Here is a 21,104-nt window from a genome sequence, read left to right as displayed (position 1 = left end):
TTTATGATCAGAATCTAAAATATACAATAAAACATCGGTAGTAGATACTAATAAATTATAGTAAAAAAAAAAAAGATATGTACAAAGTATAATTCTTTTTCAAAACGTGAGCATAGTTTTTGTTCTCAATTAATTTAATATTGTTCAAAGTTTAGCACCAGTTTTGAAAAAAAAAAAGAAACAGTATAGGAACAGTGGTTTGTCATATTTATATTACATTTACCTTTTCGAATTAACATCTTTTGTACTGGTCGATTTATAATAATGTTAGAATTAGAATTTGTTTAGTTAAAGTCGCATAGTTTATATCATTTTTTTTTTGTAATGATGAAGGGAAGAGGGTAATAAAATCTATTGTAATTTCAAATTACAATCTACAATTTAAAATTTGTTTACTAAATCTATCTTAAAAACTACTCTTTTCATATACTACAATAAACTTTTTATAAATAATATTTATAATAATACTATTGCACTTTTTTTTCTAACATAAGTATATTTATATAACATATACATTTCCTAATTGATAAATAATTTATAATTTTATATCCATCTATTTACTAAAGTGACAATGCCTTTTGTTTATAATAATAGTCATATTTACAACAGTAGTAGTAATAGTATTATTTAATTTAAGTTATGTATAAATATATATATACCAAAAACAAATAAATAAAAAAGAAATAATAATAATAAAGCTAAATTGGGAAACTTGTAGAAGAAGATACTATAAGATTACATAATAATTATATTATTAAATCGATTTTTTACTTAACCGCTGTTGGCTGTTCTTCGGATGAGTCTAATCCGTTGACCATTTTTTCTATAGACTTAAGATCGCTCGAGGGTGTGGGATTTCCGGTTTGGGGTTTACGTTCGGGTGTCGGCGACTTATGTCGGCCGTTAGTAGGCGACTGTAGATCAAGTGGTGCGGGTGGCGGAGTGCTGCCGGCAGACGAGCAACGGCCCGGCGTGACGGTCTCGAAAGCTGAACCGACCGACGATGGGTTGTGGTGCAATCCCAAGTGGTACGGATGAAACCGACTTAGATTGGACAAGCCGCCGGTCATTTTGAACGGATGTGAGCCGGCAGCACCCTGCAAATACGCCTGGGTGAATAGCGATCCGGGATGGTGGGCGGCCAGGGCCAATTGTGCGTTGAACAGCAGATTGGTAGTGGGACTGAGGGCGGACGGGCATAGGGGGCCACCCAGTCCGGTAGCACCCGGATACATGCCGGGGTAGAGGTACGGCAGTAGGTGAGGGGACGGTGGAATAGGGGGTCCAAATGACACGTTAGGCGAAGGATAGTCACTAGGGCTGTGTGCAGGTCCTAAGGAAAACAAAATTAAAACTCGCAGTTAGAAAAATTACAAACATACAAAAAACATACATGAAAAACGTTTAAAATGTCAGTAGTAAAAAGTGTGCTACAATAAATCTTACCAGACGGTCCAGCCGAATCTTTTTCCGATGGAGAGTTCATTCGTTCTCGACCAGATTCGGAACAACTACTTTCTTGTTCACTATCGATTTCATGATGAGCAGCTTGTTGATGATGTTGAAGGAAAGCCGCGTGGTGAAGAGCGGGATGGCCTGCCAGTCGCCTTCTCATAGCGTCTTCAAGAAGCAAGCTACCGTCAGCTAGACCCGAGAACCAAGAACCTGAACACACAAAAAACGATTATTAGAAACCGGAATAAAATTCACTGAACAAAAAATACTAAACACTTACCCGGTTGGTGTAGTTGATGGTGATTATTATGATGCGAAGAAAGTGGCGAGTCCGGATCTCCTCCGACGACGTCCAGTGGTTTGTCATCTTCGTGATCCGAACCAGTCTGAATGTGGTGTTTTTCGTCATTGCCCATTTGCGACGCTTGACTGCCATGTCTCTGAGCCGCTAGCATTGCTTGTCTGAAACACAATGACGTTGATAATACTTTATGGGGAAGACGCGTTAAGATAATTTGCAAGAAAAATAAAACATACACAATGATAGAATCAATGTGTTGGTTTTTGTTGGTATTGTATTTGAAATGTGTAAGAATCGTTGGGTCGATGAAATTATGTTATACGACGATACATGTTTACAAACCAGTTTTTTTATTGCCACCGAACGCAAACGCTGCTTACAGTATGTATTTTATTATACGTTTATTATTATCGTTTCTACGCTTAGTTTTCAGTGCATAAAACCTGCACTTGCACGGGGCATGGCGCCCGAAATTTTATAACGCCATTAATAGTTAAACGCATAATATTAAATGTACACCCAAATTATGCGTTTGCAAATACCAACGGTCAGTGCACCACAGAATCGAGATAACATTAATAAAATTCTATTTAAATTACACTATGGATTTGGAGATCATTCCGACTCTACAAGTCTAATTGGTCCTGATCGAGGACGTTTGATTGAAATATGCCTACATTGTGTTTGCTTGGGATTCCCCAATTGTTCTCGGTGACCTAAAACCCGAAACGACAAACAGGAATGAAATTCATCAGAAAAAAAATAACGGCCGAATATGTTTTATAGACACACGTTAGCGGATAACACATATGAAAAAAAAAGCACACGACAAAAGCGCAACGCTGCACGAAGATATAATTACGTATAATAGGCGTCATGGATCGGATTTATATTTTACAGCACAACCGTATCATTATAATTACAACGTGGAAGTCGGGCTTATTATTATATTTTTATTTTTGCATGTCTGACGGTTTCGATGTGTATACGATTATTATTTTAATGCTCACCCAGGATTTTATCACGCCATTAAAAATAAAAATTTAATTTAAAAAAAATATACCGCAAGGCCTTGCATATGTACATACCACATGCAGGTGTTGGACAAACAATAACTTTTATGGATGACCCCAACCGGTATACAATAACAACATTACTATGCTCTGTTTCCACAAAGCTATTGCAAATATTATTGTCGCTGTAAAGTGTACGGATATCATGTTTAAACAGTTATTGGCTGCTCCGAGTGCACTTTATTCGCCATCGAGTACGAGAAACCTCCCGCGGCGTTGGACGAATGACACCGATCGCTTTTCTTTTTAAAGCATTAAATATTTACGATTTTTTCTTTTAATAAAAAAAAAACCACCGATTGTTTCTAGAGGTTTTCAATAAAGTAGTCGATGAATGAACGGAGTAAACTCGGCGCTCGTCGACCTCCATCAGTGTCTCTCCATCTACTAGAAGAGAGTGTCTCTTTTCAAAATTAATACTATAGAATTAATTTCCCGGATGATTTGGTTCTTAGATGTTTGTGTGTATTTAATCAATGGGTGTGTACCCGCCGCGCACTATGTACACACAAGGAGATTTATTACACGGTCAGTGTACACGCACGCGCGTGGAATTCATTCTTTGGCACCTCAAGGTGCTGTGCACAGGTTAACAATAATAATAATAAAAATAATGATAATAATCGCGTTTCGAGGTGCGAGTACACGCGGACGTGCATGTCTGTCTGGGAATTAAACAAATTAGTGTACATACAGTCGGTGTGCGCACAATAATGTGATGCGCCTTGTTGTACTATAATATTATCACTTGTACGGTGCGCTATTGGACTGTACAGTTTCCGGTTGGCGGTTTATGAAGCCTTACGCGCTTCAAAAGTCCGAATGACCTATTAAATGTTATTCAAAGGCTCGTGTTACACACTGGCAAGCATTCGCGAAGAGTACAAACGCGGCAAGGAATCACTTTTGTAATAAATTCAGTTGACGGTAGAAATAAAAAGTTATTAGATTACTGAAAAATGTTTTAAAATTACTAGTTACTCTCGGTTTGTCCAAAATCGTGTGATTTTTCTCATTCCTCTTCATTTAGTCCATAGAACGATTAAAAAAAAAACTTTACCAAATAAATAACAAAGATTAACAATTAGGCGACCGTGTTGTTTTTAATATGGTTAGAGTTACGAGCAAAAGGTTTCGAGCCAATACTCGACGAGTAAACATTATGTGCGTATGGAAAATGACCCAGGACGAAATAATTAAAATAAAAAATAAAAAGACCTTTTTTAGGGTTAGGCCAGTGAATTATATGCGCGACAAAACCCCGGGAGACCGTTTAAAATGTTTCGGGTTATGCGGTTTTTTTGGATCTTGTCCCCTCTCTCTCCACCGGAATTAAATGAGCCGCATCGAACCCGGCCGTCATTATGATCCACTGATATCTGGTGGGCGTCGACTTTTAAAATTAAAAGGCCTTTCGATGCGATGCCCTTTTGTGGTGTCATTAGCGGGTTCTTTCTCCGACACAATACACGACTTCTTTCTGCTCCCGCCAAGCGTGTGCAAAGGCTAATAAAAAAAAAAAAAAAAAAGGAAAGCTGGCATCCGTAACTCGTGGCCGCCAAACCCTGTGTAGTCACCGTTGTCGCGCTCTTTGACCTTTATATCCGACCGACGACGCCTTGTTCATGTGATTAGAGGGTAGGCAAAAGCGTATCGTCAACACGTATAATCAATAACGGTTGTTGATCCCGGCTCAGTTAAGCATTTTATTCATCGCCTCTAATTCGTTGTTAATTTTCCAAAAATATTTAATTGATTATATAAATTTTACACTAGACATTAACGGTGAATATAATCACGTAAAAATGTTCAAAAAAAGTAGGTGCTAAGTGTAGCGATGGAAGACGAGAGACGGGTATTATGACTGGTTTGTACCAGACACCGTCAATGAGATAATCACAAGAAAAATCTCGTTGTCACCCTGAGGATCGAACCCGGGACCCCGTGCGCCGTATCATACGTTTCTACCCACTAGGCCCTAAAATTGTTTAAAACTATAACTATATTTTACTCACTTTTTCTCTCTCTTTCCAGCACCGGTGTCTCGAAAACCTTTAGCGAATGGATTGTTGTCGATTTTCAGCTGTGTAATCTATTTTGACAGAAAAATAAGTTTTAGGTGTAGGCCTTTGACGAATATGTTCGAGTAACGACAAAAACACGTTTAGTTTACCTTTTCGTTTTGGTAAGCGGTAACGGCTATGAACTCGGTCTCCTTGAACACATAAGTACGGAAAGTTGAGTACGGCAACTTGATGATGTCGTTGGCTCTGACTAGATGGAAACGTGGCTGGTATTTGTGCATCGAGTTCAGTATCGTCTGTAAACAGAAAACAATGGGGACGTTTATAATGATATATTATTAGGGCGAAAAGAGACGAAAAAGATAGAGCAGAGGGCGAGGAGATATTTATGTGACACACCTGACGTGCGCGTATGTGTCGCAGTAGCCGTCGGACACAGGTGGCGATTGGCGAGCGCGATAAAAGGCCAGTTGAATTATTAATCGAAAAAGAAACCCCGTCCGGTCGTTAGTACGAGAACGACAAACGACTTGAGAATGCGACACATCCGGCGACACGGTTTTTTGTCCCCTCAAAATGCGGGCTCGCCAACAGCAACAATTGAATTAAAACGAGATAAACGGCACAACCAATAGATGGCTACCCTCCTTTCTAACGAGACTATATTTTTTCATAAAAAAACACGCGTTCCGTTCGGCATATTAATTTCGTCTCTTCCAAACGAGCTCAAGTTTTCTCGAGTTCTATAAACGACAGCAGTACACACCTGGGCGGCGGCGGCGCCATAAAAGACGCCGGCTCCAACAACTACTACTATACAGGCCAACAGTGTGTGTGTGTGGAGTATACGGGTCGTGCTGAGGGCAGGAAAGTATCGAAAAAATCGAATAATAAGCGCAGAACTGGTCGTGATGACCCACTCTGCCGGACCACCGCCACCGCATATACGTGTGTTGAGGGCGACAGCACCAGTCGTGTCCAATTATCTCGGTGTGCGCACTGAGGCGCGTTCCGTTTGACCGGAGAGACACACGATATCGGACGAACCTTAACCATCATCCCCCCGCGAGCTTTCACGAAGAAGAAGAAGAAGAAAATATCACATACTCGTGTAAAAACGACGACCGAACTGCGGGCCACCCCCTATCCTGACACAACGTTTTGAGAAAAAACATTTCCAATTCGTTAGGCAAAACACAACCACTCGGGTCAAACGTAATTTGTGTGTTTTATATACGAGATTTAAAAATTTTTTTTTTATATAAAAAACACAAGTAGCCGAGATCGTGACAAAAACCTTTTCCGCCGATAACACCAAACCCTCTCACCCACCGTGTAGCATTCCCCTTGTAGTCTGGGCAGACACGATAATAATTGATATGGCCGACGACCACAATCGCATTATATTCAAATGGGACGCACGCGGCCGACAGACAACATTTGGCGCCACCGCTTGTTTTCCCATTCAACACTACTGCCCCTCATGTCCACCTCGAACTCAACACGGTCATATATAATACACATATTACAGATATGTGTACACATTGTTTATATCTCATACTGGTTCTCTCACGGTTCTCTCACTGCGACGACGGCACGACGACGCTAATCACTTGGGTACCGAGCAACGGCAGCATCGGGAGCAGCCTCAGCAGTGGCCTCGGGACATTTATCTCGTTAAAACAAAAAAAACCAAATGAAAATAAAGAAGATAATAATATATTACCGATGTAAAACGCGCGGTCGGTCAGCACGAGAGTGATAAACTCGTCGCGTTATTAGTTTTATTCGGTCACAACTGAGGCGACGAAAAGAGGAGGAGAAAAATGTAAAAGTGAAAGATTTTACTGTAAGCGTTTCCCAACAAAACGACCGCCCAATTGTGTTTTGCTTTTAGTGTACAAGTGTTTACGTACCTCTGGAAATCTGTGGAAACGATCGTAAGGCCTGTTTATGGTCTGTAGTGAAAACTGATTTAGGCCCTAATAAATACAAACAACGGATATAAGTATTGAAATCTATAGTTTACACGTTCGAAAGGTAGAATAATACATGATAGATAAAAATAATATTTGAAACCTTTGCATTGGATGCAAGACTTCAACGGACAAAATAATACGAACATTCCAAACGTGTATGAACAAAACCGATTATGGTGTTCCCTTGCAGCGTCTCTAACATTTCGGTTGATAGTCATTCCCTCTGTTGTTACGCATAAATGTTAAATGGACTCAGATCAGAGCACACGTTTTGAATGGACTTTTTTTACCGTCGAGTTTCTACGCGTTGGCTTCGAAAACCTGCACCACCACATCGTCGTACGGGAGACACGTACAATTAGTGTAGTCACTTCACACCCAGCGCACGTACCCGGAGGCGGTGGCGCGTTGGTTTCTCATCGTCTAGGCTCGCCGCCGCCGTCTGCTTTAGACACAACCTGATTAGTGTGCCGCGTTCGTACTTTTTTCTTGTTCTCCCCATTTTTCCGGCACGGTACACACAATAATGCATTTTTTAGACTGTTCGGTGCGATGAAACACGCACAGACTGTTCTACGGCGGTTTTGTTATTACATTATTAAAATATTGCAATGCGTCCGTTTGTGTGCGGAATAAATTAGGCGAGGAAGCGAATTTAATAAGACAAAAGAACGTGAACACATTTAGCGAAATGCCTTTAGCAAGCGGACGGTAGAGGAGACGCCGAAATAATAATAATAATGCATGTGGTTTTCACTTATCGCTCTAGTGACGGTGCGACTCGACAACAAACAACAACAACAACAAAAGAGCCGATTCCAATTAAATATNCAACAACAACAACAAAAGAGCCGATTCCAACTAAATATATATATATGCGTGTGAACATTAAGCGACCGCACCTAAAAGAATGGAATGAAATAAAAACAGCGTTGTTATCACACGACTAATGACACCTACTGCTGAGGAAGCCGCCGCCACGAGAGTAAAAAATAACATTTAAGAGAAAAAAACAATACGATAGGCTGCCGTCCATTAACACTAACGTTGCTGCCGCGGCTGTGTTATTTATTGGCTGCATAAATATCGTTCGGGTGGCCTTTATCTCTGTCATGTGCGTTTCTTTTTATTGTTATTAACACTAGTCTTCGTCTTGGTCGTCGTAGCAGGTTCTGAACATCGCGGGACGTCCGGGCCGAGCAGTACATTATAATAATATGAACCAGGACGATAACATTATACATACAAATAATGGACAACAGCGATTCCTATCAGTTCGAGAAATCTATACATTCAAGCAAAGCAGTAGCCTCGACGCCAATGTTTTTCGGTATACTAATTTGAATAATATTTCAAGTATGTATTGGCCACAACGTTGAAAAAAAATTTCCGATTAACCTCATGCTCAAAAAAAAAAAAAAAAAAAAAACTGACCCCTGTCATTCGGGCCCCGCGAATATATTGCGCGTCGAATAGTCGTAATCATCGTTTTCATGGATAGTAATTTGTTAGTAACTTTTTGTATTCCGAACCGTTTCGGTGGACGTGATGAGCATTGCGGCACGTCGGTTGTTACGTTGAATTTTTTACGGCCAAGTGTCGGGCGCGGCACACGCATCTGTTGTGTGTGTATATTTTTGTTTTATTCAGTCGCCGACCGGCAGCACGACGAAAAAATATTATAATAGAATTAAATGGTTTGTTTCCACAATTTTGAAGAGCGCCGTGTACATATGTATGGGCGGCTCGTGAGAAACGATAATATTATAATATTTTGACGTACAAGGGCGACGGCGGCTCTGGTTACGTTATCATTACTATTTTATATTAAAATCGTGTGTCGTATAATTGGCGGCGTCGGTGTTATAAAAAAAAGTGACTCGAACAAGACGTGATACTCGAAGATTTCTATTATGTTTTTCTACTTTACATAATAATAATAATACACGATGATTGTGTCATTACGTTGCAGAGGCGCCAACCGAATTAACAACAACCCAACTGTCGGAATAACACAACGTTTTAGTGGTCGTTATAGTCTTTATTTTTGAACTGTACAAGCATAACAGGTAAACACGGACCGTACACTATAATTAGGATCGGATCAGTAGTGAATTCTCGGGATATTTGAACCCTATCGAAGAGCGTTTACATATCATACCGAATTTCATTGATAAACAATCTGAGTTTTTAAATCGTCGCACATTCCACAACCGGCAGCAACGTCCGTAAACATTTATTAAACGCATTCGAGTTGCTAGTCGATGTTATCCCAAGAACAGAACTTTACCAAAAGGAGGTACAACATTCGTTACTACCAGGGCCGCCAGTGTGCCCAGCGCCGTCGTGACCCGGCGCCATCAATCAGAGCTCGAGTCGTTTAAACGTACGATTTTTATTTTTTGTTTTACACGGGCAGCAAAAAAACATTTTATTCCGTTGAAAACCCGAAGGTCTTCATCATTTAAATACAATGGGGTAAAAATGTATAGACGAGAAGTGGTTCCGCCGCGACGGAGACGACAGCGCAGCGCGAGACGGACAGACGATTTATTTTTATTATCGGTTTATTATAATTTTAGCATTAACATTTTACCAGCTCGTTCAGATGTCTATCTCGTCCCCAACGTACTTCGATTAAAACAGAGGAGACGTCCGGTAGAAGAGCGTTGTTTCAACGATAGCGGCCGGAGGGGGGGGGGTAGGTACAGCAACAGTAATAATAATGTGTTCATTCCTTACAGTGCAGAAAAAAAAAATGAAGAATCCTCCGGTGTGTATGGATGTCTCATACAGGGCGGCAGTGCGATTCCGGTTTTTCTTTTTAATTAACCAGAAATGCCCTTCGTGCGCATTTTTATTATATACATTACTACCGCCGCCGCTGGAGCAGTAGTCATGACAATTATAACCTGAAATTCTTCATTGTACACCGATGCGTTTTTTACGATCTCATTCATTTTTACTTTCATGATACATAAAAAAAAAAACCCAAATTAATTCTCTTTGTTTTTTAATATTTAGTTCGCGGTCGACCCTTTTTTTATGATTTCACAAAACCGGAAATATTTCCAAGAGGCCAAATTTATGCGGCTGTTGCGCTAAGCCGACAAAAAGAATTCTCAGATCTATAGAGCCTTATCGAGATCCGCCATCGAATACCGTTTTCTATTATAAAGGTGGTATACATAGCACAGAATCCGGTTATACGTTTGGAAACATCAAATCCACTAGTTTTTTTCTTCTAAAATTAAAAAACGGTTTCTCGATATAAAACTCATATTTTTATTGATATTGCTTACATAGTCAGCAAAAGTACCGAATTTCGCCACCGAGTTCTACGACATAATATTTTTTGAAAAACTGCGGGGAGGGTGTGAGAATAAACACGCCTGCGAATGACCATCCGAGGGGTGTGGCCGAGTTAATCCCCTCTGGGCGGCGTCCCCCATATTATCCTGCGCGTGGTTTTAGCCCAACCAACAACAATGTGTACACACGCTATGCCATAGCACCGTCGATCTATATGGTGACAATGAGAATATAATGCTACTGCTCCGAACGATTATTAAGGGAGAGCGGCGCAGTTTACTAAAAAACCAAATGGAACACCACATCGATTATACAACAAATTATACGAAAATATATAAAACGGACACGGTTTTTGTGATATCTGCCGCCGCCTTTAAATAATTATAATATTCAAATAGGACACAAGACGTTTTGTATTAATTAACTGGCGTTCAGAAGAACCGGATGGTACCGACGGATTTAAATTATAACCGTTTGGTTTTTTATTTATTCAACACTTTACTACCATGTTTCAAGACGCTCAAACTAGATCCTTATCGATTTAAGGTTTATATAATGTGATTCACGGCACTTTGTGAACCTCCGTCGCCGCAACCGCTCACCATTTAACATTAAGATGAGCGTACAGCGACGACAGAGGAGAGTAGATCGGAGTCGTGCTTTTTCCCCGGGGACGTTCCCCTTTAAAGCATATTACACATACCGTATCACACACATTTCCCAATGGGATCTGCGTGCAACGGTTACTTGTGCTGTTAAAGGAACCACCAACATACATAAGTACACGTGTACGTATTACATGCCGAGTGTATTACGCGTAACTGTGGCGGTGGCCTAATAACGTTACCGAGGCGGCTGTGTGGGTCCGTATGGCTTTTTATGCGTTATCCTCCCCCGAGAGTACATATAACATTATACACACTATACAAACGTGTACGAGCAGTAAAGAGAGTCGATTACAAAAATCCGATGGCCCGCAATTAATCCTACCCGAAAATGTTATCTCTTCTTTTTTATTTATCTATTATTATTATTTTTGATGGACGCCGACAACGCGATGATCGTCATCAACAATGTGATCTCGTTCTATTGTGTACCGTTGTGTCGGATCCACGAAAATCATCCGGTAGAGCGGAATATGTGGGAGCCGCTACCGTTTGCAATTTACAAATGGTTTTATCGTAGAGAGCAACGAGAATGATCGCTTGCAGTGTGTACATCATATATCGACTAAATAAAATCTGATCACTTTCCCAGGGTTAATCAACATAATCCAGGGGTTATGAAATCAACCGGGTATAAAAACTTTTCAAATAAATCAATACAATTTTGTTGTACTACATGACAGAAAATTAGAAAACGGTATTTTCGCTAAACAGACATTTTTGTCATGTACGATCAAATGAAATAATAAAACGTTACTTCGTTTTAAGAAAAATACGTCGAAAACAACTCGATGATACGTTCATCAATTAAGCACCGAGGGAACATATTTATGAGACATTTCATCCAATGGAGTTACACAGCCTCTTATTAGCGCTCTTCTTTTTGCACGCAATGTAAAACTTCCTCTAAAACGCGATTTTTTTGGCGCCGATCGTCACTCATTTAGTTGTACGCGGATACTTGTCCGTGTCCAAAAAGGATCGGATGAGGTGACAGTACTTTGTATACCACTCGAGTCGGAGGCGCCACCGACGACGCGGTGTCAGGTACACACACACACACACACACAAGACCCTTTACACAGTATTACTATTACTCGGACAAGGAGTGTTATCCATTTCAGTGGTCAATATCAGTGGACAAGAGCCAGATAGACTATGAAAGGAGAAAAAAGGATACCGCGCCCTGTGTCGACTTTCCGGTCAAACGGTCATTCCCAAAGACCCGGCCGCCATCCAGTGGACGCCGAAAAGGGCCACGCTCTCTTTTGTATGAAATCGGCGTTGTGTTAACGCATAACAAAACGAGATCACTACACCACTTTTGCGGTGTCTTTGGCAAATTGCGTTGATACATAAAAGATGTTATTTTGAAACCCAGTAGCTTCAGCCAGCAAATTGGTGTTGGTCGGCAGAGTGCGTTTAAAAATGTCGAAACTGTGCAGTTTTCTCGAGTAAAAGTGCACCTCATCTCCTCGACATGCTAAAACGGCTCAGAAAAGTTAAAGGAGCCGGAAGATTCCGAGCCAGAGATAAGTAATACTTCTCGAACCTCGTGATCGTGCGGCGGTTTACTGTGTATGAATTACTCCAAAGAGTAATAAAAAAAATAGTTATACAACTTATTAGTTGTTGTCGTCTGCGATGTATGTCGTGTATGTTTTCTCCCTCGTTTGTCGGTTTACCTTTTTTTTTTTTTACAAGACATAAACAATATTGTAAATTGCGATGAAATCTGCAGCCATTACAACGTCGACGAAACACACGACCGTCGTGTCATCAGTGCTCATAAATCCAAGTTTTTAGCGAATGCGTCTACGTGTAACGATCTTGTCTAGGGTGCGCCGCCGGTGGGATGTTTATGAAGATCCGTACGGGTATACAACGCAAGAGTAGTGTGTGCTGTTGGAAAGGTGTTGGAAGGCGACGGCAGCCGTGGCGACGGACCACTCAACCCCGTCTGGCTAGTCCCATACCCTCGTGTGCCGCCACCGTTTAATGACTTTTGGCGACAGCACCCTAATTAATAGAAAAAGTCTGGTTCTCAGCGGGCACCACTGTGTGTTAATTGAACAGCTATAAAAATCCTATCTGTTAATAATCTCCGGTATACAGTGTGTTTTTTATCCCACTGACGTTTACCGCCGCCGCCGCCGTAGACGCCGACCAGTGTAAACGTGTGCCGGCACTACAGAGTGACATCCGATTTTCACACAAGTCCTAAAAGGGGTCGACGCCGAGGTTTTTCGAGCAAATATTTGGTGTCAACCTCCACCGCTACATCCCCCGCCCAAGGAAAAAACAACAACCGGAATTCTATGTGTACTAACATGCACTTACATAGATGCTCTTGTGAAACACTTAACAACTGCAATGTCGTATGTACCAAACTCCGCCGACGCCGTCCCTCCCCATTGAAGCGACGTCGATTGCTGCCGGCAGCTGAATCGCTGACATCAGCCTTAACCACCCCAAATGTGTGTAAGCTTATATGAGTTGTCGCTATACAAGTATCGAGTATTTGTTTACTGCAATACGAGCGGGGAAAAAATAATAATACGCGGAAAAACAAAACCCAACACCGTGTTTACCTTGAGATTAATAGTTCCCATAACATTTAAATAAAAAGTATTATGTCTCTTGGTGTCACACGCTATCGTAAAAATATGGCGCAAATGTAGTTTTTTGAAATAACTAAGAAAAACAGTAATATGATGTACTCACAAATCCGTGTTTGTCAGATATGTTGTTGGTGAGCTTTAACTTGTGAAACGAAACGACCTTTTGCATCCACTGTTCGCCAGTCGACGGAGAATCGGGGTGAATGTACATTCGTTTGGGCATTTCGGGGTCAGCTTTACCAGCTACCATCCATCGACTAATAAAAACAACGACGATCAGTCATTAGAATATGATAAAATATGATAAAAAACAGCTATTTGATCATGCAATACTTAATTTCAAGACTACATTTTCAAAAAATAGGACCAGAGTACTCTGACAATATTTAGAAAAAAAAAAAAAGTTTACATTTAAATAAATAAAAAAAAAAAAAAAAACAGAGAGTAGCATGCTCGAGAAGAAGGACACTTATGTCAAATGACAATTTTAATACAAACGAGCTATATCAACCCACACACGGCACGTAATTTAGATTATTTTTGTTGATTTAAATTAAAAAAAAAATTACAAAAATGTTTACGGTTAAAAACTCAACAAAAAGGCCATATACTCGTAATAAATGGTTCTCTCTGTGAATTAAATTATTTTCGGCTCAGTGAATTACTTTTTTCCGTGTCGGGAGAGTAACTGTGCGGATATTTAACGATATTTGATGATGTTAATGTATACAACAAAAATATGCACTTAAAGCTACAAAGCAACGTTACCGTCAAGATGGTCCTGATTAAAAAAAAACGTAGTCGTTTAAAATTGAAATTTGTTTACTTTTTGTACCTGTTGTGGAACTTATAGCGACAGTCATCGGCGGCTACGATGTCCATTAGTAGAATGTACTTGGCCTTTTTGTCAAGTCCCATAACTCGGACTTTGTAAGCGGGGAACATCCGTCTAATCAAACAAAAACAAAAGAAAAACTAAAAATGATGTAAACATTTCTACAGGGAAACATAAAATAACAGTAATGAAAATCATACAACGACACATGGACACTGCCGTGGGGAGGGGTTGTTCGGTAGCTCATTTCTATTGCACGTATTACATTCGTTAATTAAATGTACCTGTTGTGGAACTTATACCGGTAGTCGTCCATGGCTACGATGTCCAGCAATAAGATGTACTTGGCTTTGGCGTCTAGACCGGTCACGCGAAATCTCATTTGGGGAAACATTTGCCTGCAGCAAAACACTCATTTTTACCCATCACAAAAGCGTATTACAGTGTTGGCGCGACCTAGTGCTAAGGCGTATCGCACGAATGCAAAACTCATTCATTGTTCAATGGTAAAAACCATCCCTTCGGAAACGGGCGCGCAGCAAAAACACTCGGTGCCATCTGCTCGACGCTTNCATTTGCCTGCAGCAAAACACTCATTTTTACCCATCACAAAAGCGTATTACAGTGTTGGCGCGACCTAGTGCTAAGGCGTATCACACGAATGCAAAACTTGTTCATTGTTGAATGGTAAAAACCATCCCTTCGGAAACGGGCGCGCAGCAAAAACACTCGGTGCCATCTGCTCGACGCTTACACACACACACACACGATTATCGTTATCCCGCGTACGCTCATCACATCACATCATCATATTAAGCGGCGGCGGCCATGTTTTACCGTCACAATAGGATCAGTGCATGATACCTCGCGCTTCATTACTACTACGGTAAGTACGCACCATTGCTCGCGTCCCCGTTCACACCATCGCACACCCTCCGCCGTCCCGTCATCTCTCAATGCCATACTGAATTCGGGTGCACAGGGTCCATTATTCGCCAGCGCCCCCGTTTCATTGTGCTCAGCGCGAGCGCTTCAACCGCTCCCACGCGAAACGTACAGTAATAACAGTATACAGAGGATAATGTGCGCGTATTCACTTGGTATTGTATTTTCATAAACGTGTGGGACTGCTGCCAGAGGGTTCGGACTGCTTTGGGGTCGCGATAGGCGTGTTCATCGGGCCAAGTCCGGAAGTGGACCGAACTCGATCGGAGGATGGCGGCCGTGCAAGACTCGTACGAGTAAACGTAAAAAACGAATAATGCGGGAAACACGATCGGTTTTTTATTTTTTACAAACGCGCAGTGTGTACGTTTGCCGACATTGTAAAAACTGGACAAAAAACCAGCTCCGAGCAATAATTTGTTCCTATTATTTCCGTGTCGATCCATTGTTCACGTGTCATACAGCAATTCGACAGATATCGTTTTCACAAAATAAACGTTATACGTACAAACGTTTTTAAGCCAACAGAACAATTCGTCCAACCCCCGTGATAATTTATGATGAATTGCAATTAGAAAACGGTTAGCGGTTAATTTTTCAGATTTCAATCATTTCATTCTTGTCAAAACACATTTTTTTGCGTTTCATAACAATCACTGGTAAACATATTTCACTAGTGCCGTAGATCGACACGGCTAAAACGGCAATCGTCATTTTATCGTTTTTTTTTTTTTAATGTCTATTATAATAGATATTTAACTGCCCCGAGTTTAATAACCGCCTCGACATTTTCAAAGTTCATGTTGTACTAACATTGATTTGTATTTTTCTGTACGGTTGTAATAACTACTGTGCACACATTATTATTCGTATAGGCCAATTATTTTCGTAAATACCCTAATTAATTCATTAAAATTGGCAGCTAAATTTACTGGTAAAACATTAATTTTATTAGCACCCTCAATTGAAACGCAGTTTATACAAAAATCATCATTAACGCGCGGCGTATAGTTAATGTTTAACGGCTCCTAATTAAATTGTAAAGGTTATATATTATAACAATATAAATTTACATATTAACACTCGCGATCTACAAGAAAATATCAAAGAATACATTAAGTTACCCGCTCAGTAACTAGTTTGAAACATTTAAATACGTTAATAACCTATGCGCCCACATGTTTTACGAGGACAAATTTTAAGTTCGTGTAACGTAAATAAGTAATTTTTTTAACCATAACTTACAAATAAACCGAGAAAAATTAATAAAGGTAATAACTTAACGGTATGTTTTTTTGGTGCCAAAAACGCACTGTACTAGAGAGTTTTGAAGATTATAAAAATTAAAAGGAACAATTTAATATTTATTCTGCCAATATTTGCATCTTCAATGTATTTTAGTTTACACGAGAACATCAATAAAATATCGAGTACTACTGAACGCAGCGAGCTAAAAAAAGGTGCGCCACTACTGCCGCCATCGTTTTATAAATACATATGGATGGCATTTTTTTACGAAAGGATTGTCTCTCTTAACAGGATGACGCTACACGAGTATTGTGTGCAAAAAAATCTCGTATTGTTAATGCATGTTACTTTTTTTCGGTGCAGTTAAATAAGTGAATTTCTCAGTTAATACGCGCAAGGACAATAGAACAAAAGACGCGTTGGTCGACGGGACGGGCGTATCTGTCGTGAAGTCACCGATGCGCGTTTTGCAGGTACCTGATGGTTTTTGATGAATTTTCACACGGCGTCTCTCTATCCCGCCGGCGGCACCGACAACAACAACAATAATAATGATGCGCGTAAAATGTAAAAAAAGGACGGGACGATCCCGTGAAAGTGTTAAACACCGCGTGTAGGTGTGTGTACACGGTCGATTGGACAAAGAAGGTGTCTTCCTATTGTGCGTAATGGGTTTCCATGCCTATAAAAACTGTTTGGAGTACAATAAGGCGTGGACTGCTACCGGTGCGGTACTAGAAGTGCGTTGAGAAGAAGAACAGCGTAAACGCATTGTACGTGCACGTGCAGCTTTCCGGCTAATGTGCCCAGTAAACATACCGGCGGCGGCGGCACACCCGAAAAACGCTGTTACGGGCGGTCTCGCAAGTCGTGTACGTTCTTGGAATTATACACAAAGGTGTGTGAGATGGGTTTTACGCGCCGCCGTTGGGTTTGGGTATGCGCCAGTGTAGGTAACGACGAAACGTACATTATGTAAATCGCCGCAGCGATGGACAAAAAACAATCGTCGGGTTATAATCGAAACGGCGCATACATGTGTTGGTGTATAAAAGTGATTTCGGTAAAACGCACGGATGGTTAGCGATATGATTGATAGTGGAATGCCCGGGCAACGGGTGGTGGCGCCAGCAGTAAAAACAAACATACCCCGCGGCCAGTGTTAAAAACCGTGTCCGCCCATCGCAGTCGTCGTAAAATAAATACAAAACGGAGAGAGAAGGGAAAAAATATTCCGGTTAATTTTACCTTCTCTCGTCACTTTTTGATTTATAAACGCTTTGTTAACCGTATACTGCCGTGTAAATGTATTCCTCTTTTTCGGTCATCAACCGACGGACGGCACGACACAACAACGTCGTCCTTTAACTGACCGGCACGCACCAGTACAACTGTTGGCTGAAGAAATTATAATTAACAAACTAAACTCGTGCGAACCGATTGAACTACTACCTCGGAGCCGATTTAGTGGGCGTAGCGATTGCAATAGAATAATAAAAAAAAAATCGTCACATCTTGTTATCGCTGTGTCGGTTTAAGAAAATCCGCTCGAACTTAAACGAATCATTGCTAATTTAACTAGGGAAATTATTATACATCAATTGGTAACCGTTAACGGGCGCGCGTCACCAGTACTTAGTAAAATAATTCCAAGTCTCGTATTGTCAGAGATTTTATAATTGAAATAATAACAAACTAGCGATTCGCGCGTACAGTGTTGAATTTATCTCGACAGTTATAAATTATAACGAAAAAACATGTATTTTTTGGCATTCCGAGGGAGATGCGCAATACCGGTGATTATGTTACGACGGAAAGAATAAAGCACTGCAAAAGAGAAACAATACGGTGAAAGAGTGTTGACAGTTTCTTTTGAAAAGGTGTTGGCCAAAACAAATGCCGCAGGATGTGAAATCTCAAGAAAGTCGGTTGAAAGGGATGAGTAGGTAATGCATACTCTACACAGACGCGGCGTCAAAAGGATATTATACTCGCAGTTCTTCTTATGTTCGAGTATATATATATACACACACCGTCAGAATGTGAAAATTAGCCTGGTGTTAACATTTCCTCTAAAGGACACTCGACTCGACAACAACCAAGCCGGAGAAACTCTTCCGGAAAAGCAAGCGCTTTTCCATATTTTCAAATGAAGCCGAGTCGGTAGTGAGTTAGGGGAGGTTTGAAGTGGACTTTTGTGTACGGCTTATAACGGTCCGGTGAATAAACTCTCTGCCCGTACCGGGTGAACGCTATTTTATGCCGTTGAATGAGAATTATACGACTGTTATACGGTTATTATTTATGCGTTCGCTTTATTATTATCATTATTAGTTTCCTCGAGACGCTCTTTTATTTTGTTTTTTCGCTCCTATTATTATTATAGCGTACACTGCCGAGTGTCATAATTTGAATGCTTCTTATAACTTTATGGAATTGCATGGAAAGGAAAAAATACTCGTTATAAACTATTAAGATGAAACAATCGATTGAATTCGTGCGGAATTTCCTCAAAATCGAGCTGTGGATAAAATGAGAAATTATACGGGTAAAATTGTTCTACAGACTCCACTCGGAGAGTAGAAACTTGGATTTTATTAGTAATTAAGTACGGCATAATGAGTGTAAGAAATAAGCTAGTCTGACTACCGTCGACCGATAAAAAAAGTGTCTATTAACGTTTTTTCGAGAGGCATTAAGAGTGTTATTAAGCGTTTCTCGCAAGTGTATTGAAATTCTTATACTGACCGGCTACTGAATAAATGTACCTAGCGACCCGAGAGAAATAAACAATTACAAAACAAGAAGAGAATACCGATACCGTCTAATCAAATGTCTCTCAATTAGCCGACTTGGATTTTGCAAATAGCCATTCAATGGCCATCTGCTTTGATCTTCAGAGAAGATAATATTACAATTTAATAATAATGAAAACTTTTATTCTTTACAACGTAAAAACTAATTATCATTTACTTCTACTGTTGATATCATCACAATAAACACTCACGTTCTTATTTAAACATTGGCATAATTAAAATTGATTAATTATGCAAATGATTGACAACACCTGCTTCGGTAGTTCTTGATATCCGCCGCGTTATCTATATGACTACTAATTTAATATGCTAAGGCCGTTCTTTTAGACGTAAAACATACGGGCGGCAACCGACCGACGAAGAAAGTGAACAAATTTGCCGATTAAACATATTATTTTTGACGACATCGAACAATTAATCGGTTCATAATTAATTAGTTTGTCCGCAGTAACGAAGGCGGTTGACGCGTTTTGGGCGAGATGATGTTTTTTAACACATCAAAACTCGCACAGAACCACTTTACCCAACTCGTTAAAAGTTAAACAAAACGTCGAGGAAAAAAAACTCAAATAGTACACACTCGTATGGCCGCCATGCGCTACATTAATGCACATAATATGCACCGTAAGCATGAGCTCTTTGTCAGTTCCTCTTTAAGTAGCGCTTTGAGCGTGAGCCGTTGTCGGTGTGCACGCGAGATGAAAATGGTTTCGATAATACCGCTCAAAAACGTCTCGCGTTCTCGGACTTCCGAGGAAAACGACCACTGCATATGCCCTGGACGCTTACTCGAAAAAAGAAAAACTCCTCCTCCACAAAACTATGATTTATACGTTGTTTATTTTCGCAAACACCATTAACCACGCCCCTTCGACGTGGGTCCGTTGATGGAATAATTAAGCCCTCCCATGTAGACCCGGTACCGGAATGGCCGGGGTGGACGGGCAGGTGGTGGCCGGCAGGCAACAGACGACTGCAGCCGCCGAGTAGAATGAAAAAAAAAAAAAGAACAATATTAAACTGGTTTCAGTGGTGATCAGGTGGTCCGGTGCCGGTTCCGGGCGAGCGTTGACGACGGGCAACCCGTTAGGAACCACTGGCACGACCAAGCGTAATAACAGCGGTGCCGGGCGCGCACACACTGTTTGTTCTGTACCAGCTATGTTTTACACGGATAACGAGCTGCGATCAGAGACCCCTCGGGTACCCTATCATTAACGTTTTTTTCTCTTTCCTCCGGTTGATGGATGTTATAATTACCGGTCTCTCGCCTTTTGCTGGCCTGTTTGTTTTCGGTTTACACCACAAGCACTAACAAGACACGTCGGTTTATACAGCACACGCGCTCACAAGTCGCTCCGCACACCTAACACCACCAACACGCCGGTGGTTTTTATGGCCGATCATTACAACGATAAAAACAACCGAATAATATTATTAAAAGCGCGTCGACGGTGTGCGCGAGTAAGACGAAATCACTTTTACCGATCGATAGTCGCCTCACGAACGACTCGGCGCCGGTTATTATATCGCTGCCCGCGTCGGTTAGTCGTCACAACAACAACGTCCAACACACAAAGTTCCGGACGAACAACAATGCGTTTCGTCCGGCAAATGTGCACCGGATTCCGTCGACGAAGAAAACACAACACACGATGGACGGGCAGAGATTAGGATACACCACCACAGGGCAACACATTTTTGTGGGTGGCCCCGAAAACAACATGCACATTCCTTTACCAAACTTGTAATTTCGAGAAGACTACATGCGGAAACGACAATTAATCATATCTCAACAGCCCGTCGTCACACGTTACCCCCCCCCCCCCC

At 40.9% G+C, this 21,104-nt stretch overlaps 1 protein-coding gene across 7 annotated transcripts in view; it reads right to left on the bottom strand.

The window, feature by feature from the left end:
* Positions 1-728: 728 nt before the first annotated feature.
* LOC126907584 (optomotor-blind protein-like) overlaps positions 729-21,104 on the bottom strand; it is a 26,349-nt gene continuing 5,973 nt past the window's right edge. The window contains exons 2-9 of one of the 7 annotated variants that reach the window (XM_050688964.1): positions 14,550-14,663; positions 13,534-13,687; positions 6,770-6,835; positions 5,003-5,149; positions 4,845-4,921; positions 1,736-1,917; positions 1,447-1,665; positions 729-1,333 (exon numbers count right to left, since the gene is read on the bottom strand). In XM_050688964.1, the coding sequence (XP_050544921.1) occupies positions 768-1,333; positions 1,447-1,665; positions 1,736-1,917; positions 4,845-4,921; positions 5,003-5,149; positions 6,770-6,835; positions 13,534-13,687; positions 14,550-14,663 (1,525 nt within the window). In that variant the 3' untranslated portion in view covers positions 729-767. Of the gene's footprint in view, positions 1,334-1,446; positions 1,666-1,735; positions 1,918-4,844; positions 4,922-5,002; positions 5,150-6,769; positions 6,836-13,533; positions 13,688-14,256; positions 14,380-14,549; positions 14,664-21,104 lie in introns of all 7 variants that reach the window. The other 6 variants (XM_050688962.1, XM_050688963.1, XM_050688968.1 and 3 more) reach the window with 6 other exon arrangements.

Source organism: Daktulosphaira vitifoliae, unplaced genomic scaffold, assembly GCF_025091365.1.
Source record: "Daktulosphaira vitifoliae isolate Bord-2020 unplaced genomic scaffold, ASM2509136v1 Scaffold_5, whole genome shotgun sequence".
In the NCBI taxonomy this organism is placed as follows: Eukaryota; Metazoa; Arthropoda; class Insecta; order Hemiptera; family Phylloxeridae; genus Daktulosphaira; species Daktulosphaira vitifoliae.
This window is presented reverse-complemented; position numbering and strand designations above follow the sequence as displayed.